At 30.4% G+C, this 16,950-nt stretch overlaps 1 protein-coding gene across 2 annotated transcripts; it reads right to left on the bottom strand.

The window, feature by feature from the left end:
- Positions 1-2,409: 2,409 nt before the first annotated feature.
- Positions 2,410-11,828, bottom strand: LOC149902225 (facilitated trehalose transporter Tret1-like). 2 transcript variants are annotated; one of them, XM_090110091.1, is made up of 3 exons: positions 11,647-11,828; positions 6,384-6,525; positions 2,410-5,496 (listed from the first exon to the last, which is right to left on the bottom strand). In XM_090110091.1, exons 1-3 carry the CDS (start codon positions 11,755-11,757, stop codon positions 4,247-4,249), a joined length of 1,503 nt encoding a protein of 500 aa, XP_089966217.1. In that variant the 5' UTR covers positions 11,758-11,828; the 3' UTR covers positions 2,410-4,246. The 2 variants fall into 2 exon arrangements, with proteins under 2 accessions (XP_089966217.1, XP_089966218.1); XM_090110092.1 differs by lacking the exon at positions 11,647-11,828 and having other exon boundaries at positions 6,388-6,480.
- Between the last annotated feature and the right edge of the window lie 5,122 nt (positions 11,829-16,950).

The raw sequence follows: 16,950 nt of genomic DNA, 5'->3' as shown, positions 1-16,950 counted from the left end.
TATATTGCAAATAACACTTAGACAACATAAAATAACACCTCTTTGTGCTGTATCTTCTGGTAAGAGAAGAAATGACCTTGTATGCTCTAACCATATTACGCGTACTGGTTTCCTTCGTCGCCAATCTTCATACATGAGTATATTTTTATATAAAAAGGTCAATAAAAGCCTTTCTATACACAATCTTACCTTAGTAAAATGTAAAAAGAAGGTTACAGAGTGGTTGCTGACCCAGAATTATTCAGATACTGAACAATACATAGTTCAAATAAAAATCTAGCTCCACTCACGCGCTTACACACTCATTCACACATACATTCACACACACACACACACACGCACACTCATACATACACACACGTTCACACATGCATACAAACACGCACATTCATTCAAACACGCACGCAAAACATATGAGTATACCTACTAAACTTGAGTTAAAATGTATAATTTAAATTTTATTCTGTATAAAAAATAGCTAAATTACCTAAATCATTATTTAAGTTAATATTATGCTATAGTTTTGTTATTATTGTGTCATTAAGGAAGGTGGACCCCAAAATACAGGCTGTCCTAGTTTGGGGTCCAAATGTTACATGTTTGTACCTAACCCACAAATTGATCAATAAATGATTTTTATTATTTATTTATTTATAACTCATGAAAAAGCGTATACTCCAAACCCTCTCAACGGAGACGAGAGGACACTTTAACAAAAAATAGCCTCTTTTTATTGCAACAGACGTACTGCCAGATTGTTTGAGATAGTAGACAGAGAAATTACGCCAGAATCCCGACAATGTATGGAGCCTGCCATACGGCATGCGTATCAGCACCATATGGCAATCTCACCGTACAAAAACCTACTCCGAACTAAATTAACTCCAGAACAAGCGAAAGTCACGGTGGCATATGTTTTCAATAAGATTAATTTGTATAATTCGAATCAAATATTTAAAATTATACGTTGAAAAGTACAATTTGAATTGTAAAACGATCACGTCATAGAAAATAACACTGTACTTTATGTACGTGCAAAAGTCAAACTACTAATATTATCATAATAATGATAATATGATGAGATAGCTAAAGTGTCTCATAAATTATCCTAATTGTTTATAATAATCTCAAATTTGTCATAAATGTGACACGTTTGATGAGATCAATGTTTGTAATTTATTAAGTGTTTACGAAACTTACTCATTCCCTGCTAATAGTTTTGTTTACTTAGATTAATATCTAGACTGTGACACAGGGCTTTAGACTATCTATTTAGATACCTCATTTCGATGTTATGCGTAATCTGCGAGCATACTCATGAGGAAAAAGCACGTTTATAACAAAATACATACTACTGACAACACAAATAAAATGTGTAGGTATTCGCTTATCGAATGTATTAGCGCCTTAGATCTGGATATGATGTATTGTTTTAATACTTATGAAATATGTATGATAGTATTATAATCTTTTTTGGGTCGTATAAAGCAAAGGGACATTGAGATAATATCGTAAAGAAAAAAGCTTTACACCATTATTTTCTAAAGAATACTCAGGTTCCTGGCCTTTTGGGAAGCTTATATGTACTACTTACTAGATATTATTTCATTATAATTACTACAATAATTGTTTCATTCTAATTACCTACCTACTATAAAACAAAAATATTGTAAGTACTTATGCAAAGCATGAATGTACGCCGAATTATTTAAAAAGAGGCCCTTATGCTGTTTATTTTCAAGTCATTGTTTTGAAAATTTTGTCTAATTTTACAAAAACAATTGAGAGATAGGGTCTATTGAATATTAAGAAGTGAATAATGACGGTAATTAATTATTTGACGTAAAAAAAGTACTACGTGAACACTGGACAGTAAATGCTCGCAGCTTACGCTAAAAAAAAGGAATGATAAATTTATTAAGTATTATATCAAACGCACAATAAATGTATCCACGTAAATGTTGAATAATTAATGTATTTTTGTTATTGAATTATTTAGTTGTGGCACATGTGTATAGGAAGCGGGGTTTACGTATGCTATATGCACGTGCATGCTCCGTGCAGAGTTTAGGCATGATTCCGGTTATTTATTATTTCATATTAAATCACTTGCATAATTATCTTCCTGTATAGAAATGTGTTGAATGTTAATAATAGCGTTTTATGCGTATTCAAGATAATTATATGCATCCTCGAATCATTTTATGAGTAACTGTTTTTCTTATCTCGAAACAGGTGATGATGAAAGTGTTTCATCTTAATTCACTACTATGAATCATATTTATTATTTACTCAATATACGTTTGAAGCCCAAATCAAGAAACATGGATGTTGAAGGAGATTAAACAGTGAAACAATAAAACAAAAAAAAAATCGATGATGTTTTTATTTATTTATATAAATGCTGGTACATAATTGAAAGTCGCATAATAATTATTTGTCTACAAATGCTATAAATAGGTAAGTCAAAATTCGATGGCTAACATAATTTGAATTAAAATTAAAATAAAACCTAAAATATTTAACGGACTAGATGAAACGTGGCAATTGAACACATAGAACTGTAAAAATTATTTTACATTCAAGAAATGAACAAATTGATATTTAAAAGAAACAATAATTTTACAAATGATGTTATAATGAATCCTAAATAATATTTAACTACTTAAAACAGTAATAAAATCACGATCACACAATCAATGGAACAATGTTTTATATTCGCAGTCATAGGTCAATAGATACGTATTTCTTCGATAAGCCCTTTATTACAACGACTCCACCCACTTAGGGGTGATGCGTTTTATTCTTTTTAATATTTTTTCTATCTCCCGCTCTAATTGAAACCACGTGCATAGTTTCCGTTCCGCCACGTGTCTTATTGTAAATTATTGTTGTAGGTACCTCCGTTCTGACCCATACACATGATATGATATGTAAGTAGTTCACAGAACAATAAACAAAACATATTCACAGGAACTACTGGATATGGAAATTGAACTAATTTCTATATAGGTTAATTTACATACCAAATTTATATTACTCTACGATATGCAATTATTATTATTCGTATGCAATGTACCGAGCTCATTAGTAATATTTTTACGTATTTGAATATTTATTACGTAAATAATTTACACTACACTATTATCAAAGTGTTTGAGTTATATAATAAGGTTAAGATAAGAGATCACATATGACTGGTTTGCTAATTAAATATTTGTTATGCGCATTAACAAAAGACAGACTCAGCATTTATGACAATGTAAAGACTACACTTTGACTCGGAATGAGCGACTTGCGTGTATAAAGATAACTTTTATCAAGCGAAGATATACCGATACGTCAACGTTTTTACATTTCCTTGCATCTCCATAAAAACATCAAGTCCTCCGAAAATAACCACATCTAGCCCAGATGTTTTCCTGGGTTTTTGTCTGCATAAAAACATGTCGCGTACCAACGTGGGAACTTCTTAAATTTAAAAAAAAGCCTCTTCGCAGATGTCAGCGAATCATCTTCGAGCGCTTCGGGTCATATCCACGTGTCACAACAGGAAGAAATTCATAATTTACAGACAGAAGCGTGCCACTTGTCCATCCTTAACGGACTGTGAAATAGTCTTCGGTTTTTATTAGCGAGGGTGCATCCGTAAACACTTCACCTTGTTCTAATTAACTAACATTGAAAGAACATTTTTTTACAGCAGGTTAAAAGGGCAGTTTTATAAGTGGGTCCGTCTAAACTGTTTCTGAACTGATAGGTTGTTTGATGTTTCATAGGAGTATTGTGCCGGTATTTTCCTACTAATATGCAGTTTTTATGGTAACTATTTTGTGTGAGATATTTCCTATTTCATAAATATTACCTGCTGATCAAAATGAAATCTAAATAACCTTACACAGGTACAATATTTATTTATTTATCTAAAGGTCAAATTATACCTGGTATTTCGTAATATCAATGAGAATCATATCTTATTGGGTTAAGTAGCGCATTATCTGTAACGATAGGCATTAATAGATTTTATGTAGCTAAATGATTGATAACATTGTGCTTTACTAAAAATATTCCTATGATAATATTATTTATTTTCCTATTATTCACTATTCTAATTAGCATTAAATCATTTACTTCTTTGATTTTAATATCTAAAATTGTTCTATTCAATTTATTTCATCCTAACCTCTCTTCATTAAACAGCGAATTATCTTATCACGACGTCTTAGCAACGGTATTGAACTCGTAATCAAACAAAATTATTATCTTCCTTAAGACTTTTTTCTTTACTTTTATTGCCGTTTCTGAAATGCTCGGCTATCTGCAATAGAGTTTTTCCCTTAGTCTCAGGAAGGAAGAAATACAAAAATATTGTACCGCATAGAGTCGACAGACCATAAAATAAGTAAGTGCCGTGGTGGCCAATAGCATCGAACATTGCCGGGGCAGTTTTTACAGTTCCAAAGAAAGCTATCGATGTCATCATTACACTGATACCGGATCCTAAGCCTTTTGTTTCAGTCGCAAACACTTCCCCTACCATATTCCAAGGTAATGGCGATATACCTAAATTAGAAACTACTATATACACCGCCATTAAACCTAACGATATCGTCGGTGATATATGTCTTATTATGCGTTTATCTACAAGGTATAAGTATATGGCTAATGTTATCAGTGATAAAGTGGTAAATATCCCACTGAATACAGCTAATGGTCGTCTACCTATCCTTCGAAGAAGAATACAGGCTGAGATCAAAGCTACGACTCGTAAAACATCCGTTGCTAACATCGCAGCGTACGTGTTTTTGTTATTTCCAATGAGAACTTCCATTATATTGGTCGTATATGCGCAAATAACATTGATACCGGATAACTGAGTCACGATAAAGAATACAATCATAATAGACAGCGGTTTCCAAAACTCTGGCTTCTTTATGTTTTCTTTTAATGTTTCCAATTTTGGCTTTACCTCCTTTTTCTTTTCGTGTTCTACGAGCATTTTGTCTAGTTCGTTCTGCATTACTGGAGTTCTTCCTCTATACCAATAAAACGCCGTTCTACATTTTTCTATTTCATTCTTGGATGCTAGCCAAGATGGTGATTCGGGAGCGAAATATAAAACAATGCATCCTGATAATGGAAACAGAGCGCAAAGGAATGAGGCGTGACTCCAGTGAAGGAAAGTTCCAAATAAGTGAGACATAAAAACACCGGATGCAATGCTCAATGATAAGCCAGCTAAAAATAATCCTCTATAAGCCGGTGAGCTTATTTCTCCAATAAACACTGGTCCTAAAGGCCCAAGCCATCCTTGACAAAAACCAGTAATAAATCTTCCCAGTAACATGAAAAACATGTTCTTTGCGAATCCAATGATGACCCATCCACTGATATAGAACATTGATAGAATGATCTGAGACGTTCTTCTTCCGAAGCGTTCCATCAAATATCCAGATATCATGTTACCGAAGAGCAGAGCCAGCGATGACATAGCCGCTGTAAAATACAACAAAATGCGTCAAAAGATTTTCTATATAGTGTGAAATATATAATAATTTACATAAATAATAATTAATGAAGAACGGCTGAACGGATTTTAGTAATTCGATTTGTTGATTTAATCTCCTCTAGGATTAAAGATAATAAACTGTTAAAATTTTAATTACTCAGGTATCTATTTTATAACTTGATATTGGCATGAGGGATTGTTATTACTGAAAAATAATATTATGTAGAACTATAAGATTTCCGCCCGCGGCTTCGCCCGCGTTTTCAAAGGAAAATCCGCATAGTTCCCGTTCCCGTGGGATTTCCGGGATAAAACCTATCCTATGTGTTAATCAAAGTTACCCTATATATGTGTGCGAATGTGTAATGTAAATGTGTAATTTCATTGTAATCGGTTCAGTAGTAGGTATTTGCGTGAAAGAGTAACAAACACACACACATCCTCACAAACTTTCGCATTTAAAATATTAGTAGGATATGAAATTGTCTTATTTTTAGTAACTGGCATCATTCAATATATAAAATCAGAACTATATTTAATTTACAAATGCAATAAATAAAGTTAATTACCTACACGAAAACTACTACGTATATGAAAATATATTTAAGAACATAATAATATTAGGAAGTGTTATTTTTCGTCTCTTTTTCTTACTTATCCATAACTTTTACCCAAGAATATTTTAATGAACAATTTGACAATCTTCAATAAGGAAAAACTGCGTCTCTAAAAATACAACTCTATAAAATCAAAACAACTAATAAATATTTAACTCGAATTATAATGTAACGTAAACGAAAGCGTCACTACCAATTCATTTTAATTATTATTAACCAATCAACAATAGTCAAACCAATGTACCAGGAATACATACCTACCCAGGACAACATATCCATATTATAGTGATTGTGTCTCCCATGATTGTCTTTTAGCAACTGCGGTATAATAATAGCTGATATTCCACCCGTGGCTCCTGCACTGAACGACAGCATGAATGACCCCATTGATACCAGTGCCTGAAATATGTTTAAAATATATCTTTAGTACTTTATTGATAAATTACGTATTTACGTTACACAATAATTTATTTTCTTTTGGTCCTTAAGTAGTTACTTCTTGGTGATAAATATTCATTCAAAAAGGCCTCGTTTATAATAAAAGCAACTTGTGATATATGTAGACCTTTATAACTTGTTAATTGATATTACAATAAATGTAAAATTATTGATTTGAATAACGGAAGAGAACAATTTATTCAATCTAATATCTATGATTGCATATCTTGCACATGCTATTAATAGTTTTAATCTCTTATAAAATATTTTTAAGTAGTCGTTGAAGGGACTGGGCATTGAAACCAATTTAATGATTTTGAAATAATCAAAATGTTGTTTACGATGGTCGATAATAAACTACATTGTAATGTATAAATGTAATATAATATAAGCTATGGAATCTTGATTTGCAACTCTAACTGCGTCTTAGCTTGAGCGTGTCATTCTTGGGTCTTTAGAAATCATTAAATCTATGATTGGTACACTAATATATCATTTACTTTGTAATCTAATGTGGTCAATATTGAAGCAATATAGGTATTACACAAAATGAGCTTATTGACTGACCTAACGTTCTATACATTGGTCACATTATTTTTAAAGGAAGACGAAAAAGGGCCAAATGAAGCTTCGATGTCTCACCGTATACCTGCAGCCCAAGGGCAATAACCGATTTTTGTCCTATAATGTAAAATACAACAATAATTGCACAAAGAACATCGATAAGCGAGTTTATGAGATGGTTGACATTGTTTACTTGTAGGATATCACCTATTTATAACGCGTGTATAACGTAAGTCTCGTGTTTTATTGTAATGACAAAGTTATACAGATTGTACTAGCTTCCTAGCTGAATTATATACAAAACTTCCTTGAGTAATTTAGATAAAACTAGCCCATTAACAATTAACGTTACCTTATAGTGCGATTAACGTCACAAATAGAAATATCCTAATTAACTTCTCAAGTTTAATGTTCTCCACATAGAGTCTTTTCCAAATTCCATCTATTGATTTTCAATATAGATTTTTAATAATTTCGATAAATAAGATGTGTAGGTAGGTAAATAAACAATTGCCAAATCGTTTCTGTCTTTCAGGCGTGATAACGACATAAACAAAGTAAATTTCATAATTAAATATTTTCGTCTGCATCTTATTATTTCTTGTTTCAACATAATCCAAAACGTACAATGAACGCCCTAAGGCTCTATGCAGAAAAAAAATCAACATTTTTCCCTATTATACATCACAATTCACAACTACAATATATTATTATTCTCTATTGTAAATATAGAGAATAATATTTTAATATATTGTTAATCTGAATACATCGCAAACAAATTAATTGCAAGGTTTTTGTCAATATAAATAAGATATGTACTTATTTGTTTAAAAACGCGTAATTTGTGTTTATTTATTAATTACACTAGTGACTAGTCTAATTTGATATTGCTGATAACGGAATATCTCCGATACATATTATAATTATGCACAATGTACAAACGATTTCTACCACGTGTGAAAACTATCTAATAAAAAAAATATGTCATATTTTTTATTAAAAAATAACTTGAACTAAAATATCTTTTTCTACTAAGAATAACCCGAAAATAGCTTTCATAAAACAGTTATTATTACCGTTAAAGCCTTAAATTACATATTTAACATTATAATTTTTACTAGCGAAAGCCTCGCAGCTCCATTCCAATTAATTAAATATTATTCATAAAAATGTATAAAATTGAAGTATCTATTTATGTTCTCAACAGTTAAACGCATGTGAATGCACTTATTAATAACTGCCTTAAAAACAACCGACTTCAAACTTGCACTTGCAACATTTACAAATACAGACAAAAATGCTCATAAAATAAAAACTACTGGGCCTATCCGAATAAAATTTTTATGGGACCAATTCGACACCATCCCGCATCGAACAAAAAAAGAATCACGTAAATCGGTCCAGAAACCACAGAGTAATCGGTGTACATACATAAAAAAAAAAAAAAAAAAAAAACATACCGGCCGAATTGATGATAACCTCCTCCTTTTTTTGAAGTCGGTTAAAAATAAGAAACTTAAACTGGTTGAAAATGTTCGTTTGTTTCGAATAATCTTCTAAAATGGATATTTTCTTCAAGGCTTTTGGCTATACATAACCCTTGAGCACCAGAGAAGTAGGTTTGATAAATGGAGTAGCATAGTTTAATGATTACATATGAAATTAAAATTCAGAATTAAGCATTTAAGAAATATTTTTATGCTTTGATTAGTCGCTGGCAACAGCTAGTATGAGGATAGGATAAGGTGATATATGGATAAGGTACAGTTCCTATTGTAACATTATTTAAAATATAGGTTTCAAAAGTATGTACATATAGTATAGTAGCTTTATTTCAGGCCTGGATGTAAAAAGGGGCTACAATAAGTACTTATTATGAGTTATATCAATATCTTTGAAAAGTTTACACTACCTTGAGGAAACAACAATACAAATTATATTTTTAGATAAGTGTATGCACTTGTAATTCTAATATTGTTTCGTTGAAATCAATTTAGTAATTTGAAGATTTTCATCGGTGATAAATTATTATCTGTTGCAATTTTAATACTATTCCAATTTCCACTGTGATTTTATTATTTCTTAAAAAAACTCTACATTGGGTGGTTTTCAATAGAAACACGTTATACTGAGTCATAACAGTAATAATTTATAAACTTACATATTGCGTATTAATATTATACAAAGTAAACACCAATCTGATGTAGGTATGGAAAACTCCATTATGATTTTGTTTTTTTTTTTCATTACTCTGATCGCCGTTTCTTAACCTAGGTAGGTATATCTCGAACATTTCTTTTTAGTTTTGTGTTAGAGCGGACAGAAAAACGCTGAAAAGATTATTATTTTATTATTTACTAGCGATCCACCCCGGCTTCGCCCGTGGTATATAATTACGTTTTCTCTCCGTAAGAACCATCCTCGTACTTCAAGGAATATAAAAATATATAAAAAGAATTATCGAAATCGGTCCACCCGTTCACGCGTGATGCCGTGACCAAGGAAAACGGGATTCATTTATATATTAAATAGATATAATACGGACGTTATTTTTTTGTTAATTATACTTATTATCAAAATTTTCATTAAAATTCTTGTTAGATTCTATAAATACTAAACAATTAACATTTTTTTTATCATTATCATATTATTTGTGTATGAGTATATAAGTAGATAGTTATTCTGCTATTTTAGTGTGTGAAATTCTAAGTTTTACCAAAGATGGCAGCTTAATCCTTCTTTTTTAAATGTACCTTCATGTTACGACTTACGACTAACACGCGAAAAGCGGCCACAACTAGGTGTCTATTGGTCAAACCGGCCTTTTAAACTTAAACGTTTATAATATTAGTAGGAACGGTTAAATTTAAAGGGATGGGTATAAGTCGAAGGAGCTGCGCGAAGCAGGGCTCCTATATAATATGTTTTAAAATAGAGCGAAGCCCACGTAATAAAATCAAGAGACTATATTCTCTATTCTGATGACATACAAAAAAAATTCTCCTACAAACATTTTTAAGAAAGTTCAACTGATAAAGCGCACGTTTTCTGGAACTTTAGCTTTTACAGTAGCATAAACATAAGTAAAACATACTGCAACCAATGTAATGACTCCTTTGTCCAAATGAAAGGCGTCTTCTTCGATAAATTTAGACAATAATCAGTATCAATTATTTATTGGTGACATGGTTACAACTATCGTAAAAGTTCATGTCAAAACAATGTTTTCATTGCATCATACTACGAGATGGCCCCATTTTGCTCCACAACATAAAACTCAATGACGCAAGAATATTTTAAAAACTAAGACGTTTAACTATTATTAAGAAGTATACCCGAAATAATTATGAGATTTATGAAATAAGCTTGGTTTTAAAGGTAAATCACCTTTAATATTTAGAAGGAAAAAGAGGACTCTTGGGTAAACCGGTTTTCAAAAGCTGACTATAATACCGTTCGGTCCTATATCCAAAACGCTACTTTATACGTTTTGTAACCCTTCGGCCTACGGTAAGCTTTGTCTAGCTGTTGTGCTACCTTTCTCTTTACTTTGGGAAGTTATGCTCTATAAATACCAAGTGCTTAAATATTTTACATCTTTGGAGATGTACCTGGAATGTATTGTTTCTTTTAATTATTTATTTCATTTGTCATTTCACTGCATTGTCATTGCACGACCGTTTTTTTTTAGTGTAGGAATTTATTGTTTAGTGTGTTGCGAATATTCAGTTGAAATTTATTCTGAAGAAAATTATCGCTCGTTTATAAAATTTTATTATTTTAAAAGCTTTGCATACTTTTATTAAACAAGAGTATAATATTTTATATGTTTTGCGTCCTACATCTTATGATGCTCAGAACAGATTTCTTTATGAATATTTTATGTAGAGATTATGTTATGAGAATATGAATATTTGATACCTTGATTAAAATTTCTTAACCAAACGTTTTAGTAAAACCAGTGAAAGTTTGGCGCATCATATTGACCTATATTAAAAACCCAAGTTCCCATGCTTTCTATTAATTTTATTTCTAACGAAGAGTAGATGAAATGTTAACACGCATTTCACATCCATTTGAACCTCTTTCATTCTTAAAACGAGTTAAAAGCCTCACGAATCCCATAGTTACGAGGTAATTTAAATGCAAATATATTCCAAAATAAATTTAATAAGTAATATAGAAAAATAAACTTTATAGTTATCCTCAAACAAAATTATCACTGTATTCTTATACTTAAAGTTTATTTTCCAAGTTTAATAATGCGATTTAAATGTAACTACAAACAGTGCATAATAATTTATATGCCATTTATATTTTAACATCATAACACTTAAAGTCAAGCTTTAAACCAGATTTTGTTGTTGTTTTTATATAGAAGAATAAAATATACGCACTGTACCTACTTAAATGGATATAATTTTAAATACTCGTGGTAATTTTACGAATACTCCTTTATGTTTATTTAGCCACTTGAAAAACATTAACTGCCTAATTTATAACACACATAGCACACACCTGTCTCCTAAACGGTAGCCGAGGATCGACATCGCAATAATTATTTTTCACATCACCATTTTCATCACTTTTGTTTATCTTTTCTAACTCAGTTCCTTCCTCGTGGTCCATCTTGTACCGATCATGCAATGATACTGTGAGTCGCCGATGTACGGACCGAGGGCTTTATTTTATGAAACTCCAATCACTACATGACATTATTTATCTTATCTTCGAGTCGCATTGTTAACATTTTACGTTCTGACGATTGTCGGAGAAAGGATTTCAATGTCATTAGCACGAAGTGTTGGATAATAGATGGGACTTCATGGCTGAGAAAGTATTTACGCAGCAGGTACTTTTGCCTTTGTTATTTCACAAAAATTCGGTTATGAAACTGTGGCTGTGTTTAAATTATTATTTAAACATGTAAATAATAATTTCAAAACAAGTTGTCGCGACTAGTGTACTGTTTAATAAATAATATTGATAAACAATATTTTTATTGGTGTGATAAACTGTAAGATAGCAAAACATATTGACAATAATGCACAAATAATATTGAGTAAAAAATAAATTTTGGTCGTGCTACTTTTTAACACGCGTTGACTACTTTAAAATAGATAAAAAGACCAATTAATTTAAATTCCATTACATCACATTGTTAATACCTGTTAGTGTTATTAATTCCAAGTGTACTTGATAATCGTTTAATGTTTATTATTTATCATCTAGCTCTTATACATACTTGACGAACCGGGTAGCGCTGTTGTGGTGTTTAAAGTTTTGTTTCTTGTCTAGGCTTTATTTTACTTGTCAAGTAATAAGAAAAATAAAAGTTAAAGAATGTTTTTCAATTATTAAGTCTTCATAGTGCAAGTTTGTATTTTCTCCTTTTTGTTTGTCTGGAGAAGATGGATGTTCTGTATTTTGTGATATTTATTTACTTGCTTAATATGTAAAAATTGTGGGTCAATCCTACTTTACTTGTTCAGTTAAATTCAATAAAGGCCTAAGGCTAAACTGTATATTAACAACATGAATATAAACTAAGATTTAAGACAGAATATAATATGTATATGTGTAAATCCAATCTCCTTGTGGGGTATTATTTACTGTCTGTTATCTGCAATCTTTACGAGCAAGAAGGTGATCAGCCTACTTTACCCATCCAAACCAAGATTTTTTTTTGTTAATTTTCTCCTGTCTTTTTGCGTATGTTTACCATTTTACTAAGGAGTCGGTCACAATTTCAATAATTTCGATACAAAATTATTTGATAGTGAATATTATAATTCTGTGACGGTGCATTTATATTTACATCAAACGAGCGAATGCTCATTCTAACCCCATTATGTCAAATTATTTTAGTGTAGAGCGTAGAGCTTCTTTCGTTGTTCTTAGTGCGTTCGAAAGAATTCTATGCAATGTTCTAATACTGAACAACACTGAATACGAGTTTTCGTTTACACTAAAAGGTCACAAAAGAATGCTCTTGCTCTAGCTCTGTGCTTTTGATGTAAATGGACCGTAAGACTACTATAAATATCAATTGGTATATAAAAAAACTTAGTACATTCTTAAATTTTATCATAACAATAGAGATTAAAATTATAACCATAGAAAATGCAATAAAGCGTCGAAAATTTTGCTTCAAAAATAAAATTTGCCCTGTTTTAATGTGACAAACGCACGTGATTTGTAAGTGTTTAACGTTTCGTAACGTAACGTTTAAGAAGAATTATTACACTAACAATTATTAATTATTATTATAGATACCTCATTATATTAATTATATACTACAATTATATGTTTAATAATTGAGCCTCAGGTAGGATGACGAATCCAAGCTTATGCGCATGTTACATAATAATAATATATATCTACTTAATAGATACTTTTAATGTATTTAGTTACACATGCAAGATTACAGATAAACTTATTTTTATGTGTTATAATTATTGACATTTCATAAAATGCTTTAATAAATGTTTTATTTTATGAAAATTAAAAGCGCTTTTTGAATAGGTACCTATTTATAGTGTGAATAGTGAGTCTCTGTGTGAAAATTTTCCCAAACCATCTACATAAATATGGTTAATCGTATTTCAAAATATTGTCAACATAAAACTATAAATTGAATGTTGTTGTTTAGAGTTGGCTCTCTAAATGTTAAATTGCAAAATTATAAGTCAATTTTGTAAGACAGGTTAGTAAATTATTTATAACGATATAAATGTAGTTTGTGCCATTATTTACCACCAACGAAGGGATTTACGGGATATAAATAATTTTTTATATACTCATAACAATTGTTTTTTAATTATATTTTTGCGAGAGATTCTCAGCACAAAGGTTCGTAATTTCTCTACCACTGGTGCTGTTCGATCTTTGTCATTCCATGGTCGAACTGCATTCCTTTCATTTCTGTACCTAAAGACCGTGTATTAAAACAATAATAATATTTTCATTCCGTTATATTATTATTGCCCTGAATAACGGTTTTTATAATATGCAATATACATACAGAATAATACAATACAATATATTGAAATAAAAATCAAGTATACTTAATGAAAAATCTTGTGGTTAAACGATAAATAAAAAATATTTACTATCACAATAGAAACACTAGTACACTTGATTTACCTACCCTAGGTACTAATTATATTTACTTAAATATTGTTTGATGAAAATGGTTTTAAATAATCCCTTATTGAATGATTATTATCTGTATTTATTTACTTTATACGACCAATTAGCGGAGAAAGTCACGAGACATAATAATGTAAACATATCGCCTAATTTATAAATACTCCATTGAAATGTTACATTTTTTAGGCCTAACCTTGCATTTTTTAGAGGACGCAATTTTATGTTTATGATGTGTAGGGGGGGTCAGTGAGTAGCTAAAACCAAGTTTGTGGGGTTGCCACCCTTGTCCCACGGCCGCCATCTTGAAAATAGCGGTTGAAATGGTTTTTACGTTATATCTCTTAAACTATTTATCTGATAAAAAAAATTGTTAGCAATATTTGTTGCAAATTAAATTTTCTACAACTTTTGTCCAGTAACTTTTTGTCGTAGAACTATAAATAAAAAAGTTATAAGCGAAAACGTTCAGAAATTAGAGCTTTTTATATTTTTCAATAAAACTTTTTTTTATCATTTTACGAAGAAATGATATCAGACCATTTTTGTAGATTGTTTTTCGAGGAACAACTTTTATATACAACATTTTTTCATTACGTCAATAGCTAAGGTTTTACAGCGCTCTGAAGTGAGTACTATTTTTCAGTACTCCTAACTATACAGTATACGTATATAATATGTGTGTACTAATAATAATTTGTCATCAGTAATTGTTGTTAATATTTTTAATAATTAATAAATTGCGTCCTCTAAAAAATGCAACCCCAAATGTAACTTTTCAATGGAATAAAATAGATGTGTTATTTTGTTTATATTAATGTGGTTTCAAAAAACAGTATTTAGTTTTTGAACATATCTCTATAAAATAACAATGTTAATTGGATATTTGAACAGGTATATGAGTTTCAGGGTGTGTTCTTGTAAATCATTCTCATAGCCCGTTTACAACCACAGTTATTTTCTTATCTCTACTCATTTTTGCATTAATTGTAATAAGGTCATGTTGTAGTAAAATTACGCTACGATAAAAGTAGCTACTAATTTAGAAATCGTGATCTCTGCTTGAAAGTAAGGTTTATCAAAGATATAATAAACGATTTAATAGAAACATTCGAGGACTCTACCTGCTCTTATTGTGATATTACACACTAGGATAAGGCATTTAAGCTGAGGATGTACATCGACAACAGATAAATATAGCAGAAGACCAAGACGCCCATCACGTCCTTCACTGCAGTTATCAAGAAAAAAGTCGAAGATATGGTATTGATATATTTTAATAATTATTATGATAGAATAATTGTGTCACCTCAGCTATAAGGATTACTTTTGAGGAGAGAAATCATGAAATGATTTCCAGGCAATAATGAAAAGATGGCTGCCACTCAGAACTTTTTGAGGGTAATTTAAAGTGTTTTTAATTAGGATAATGTTGTTGTATTGTGAATAATGTTAATAAAAAATGTTGTTTAAAGTTATTCATTGTATTACACATCATTACTTTTGTTTATTTTTCTAACACCCCTGACGCATATATGATTCACAATCAAGTTTGCACGTGAAACCTCATTTAAATAATAAGTTGTCACTGTGTAATAGACTAGAGTAGATAATTTTTGAAACAAAAAAAAATCGCAGTCGGATGAAACCCATTAGAAAAGGAGGGGAATATGATGAAAATTAAAGGAAAAATAAATTACGGTCAATCCGAGTTCGGGAAAAGGGAGGGGGGAGCTTTTAAGAGAAAAAAATGGTTTCTCTTGATTTCCGACAAAACTACAAGTCCTACGGAAAAAAGTTCTATCGCAAAGTTGTAGATAATAAAAAGATCTACAACTTTTGTATTGACAATTTTTTCACATAACCTCAAAATTTAGGTGAAAAATTCAAAAAACCAAGTTTTTGGTTTTTTATTTTTATCTACTTCAAAATTTATTTTTTTTCTACGAAATTTGGTGGAAACTTGCTTTATTATGTCCTAAATACACTGTAATTTTTTTGACTGAAAATATTTATTTTTTCGCCTTATTTTGAATTAATACCAAAAAAACAACCTAATTTTCAATCGAAAAGTCACCCGTCAAAATATCAGCTTTTTTCAAAAACTTGGGGAGCCTTTTATTCATTGAAATCTCTACTTTCATATGGTGTAAAAAAAAATAAACATTACCTTAGTAAATGTTCTCAGAAAATGCATACAAACAGTGTGAAAATGAGCTTTTACTAAATCAGGCACACTTCTCAAACTACCTGAAATGTTTTTATCGACATCATTTTGCTTTTGAATATGCTGTAAAATATTATACTTAGAACAGATAATTTTTTTTCTTTTGAAATATTACCGAAAAGCCGATACAAGAGAAGATATAGAGTTCGAGAAGTGTGCCTGATTTAGTAAAAGCTAATTATGACACTGTTTGTAAGCATTTCCTGAGAACATTTACTATGGAAAGGTTTATTTTTTTTACACCATATAAAAGTAGAGATTTTGATGAATAAAAGGCTCCCAAAGTTTTTGAAAAAAGCTGATATTTTGACGGGTGACTTTTCGATTGAAAATTAGGTTGTTTTTTTGGTATTAATTCAAAATAAGGCGAAAAAATAAATATTTTCAATCAAATAAATTACAGTGTATTTGGGACATAATAAAGCAAGTTTCTACCAAATGTCGTA

The sequence above is a fragment of the Colias eurytheme genome, chromosome 15 (genome assembly GCF_061535395.1).
Source record: "Colias eurytheme isolate Ceu_HAF_F1 chromosome 15, ilColEury1 Martin Lab GWU primary, whole genome shotgun sequence".
NCBI lineage: Eukaryota > Metazoa > Arthropoda > Insecta > Lepidoptera > Pieridae > Colias > Colias eurytheme.
This window is presented reverse-complemented; position numbering and strand designations above follow the sequence as displayed.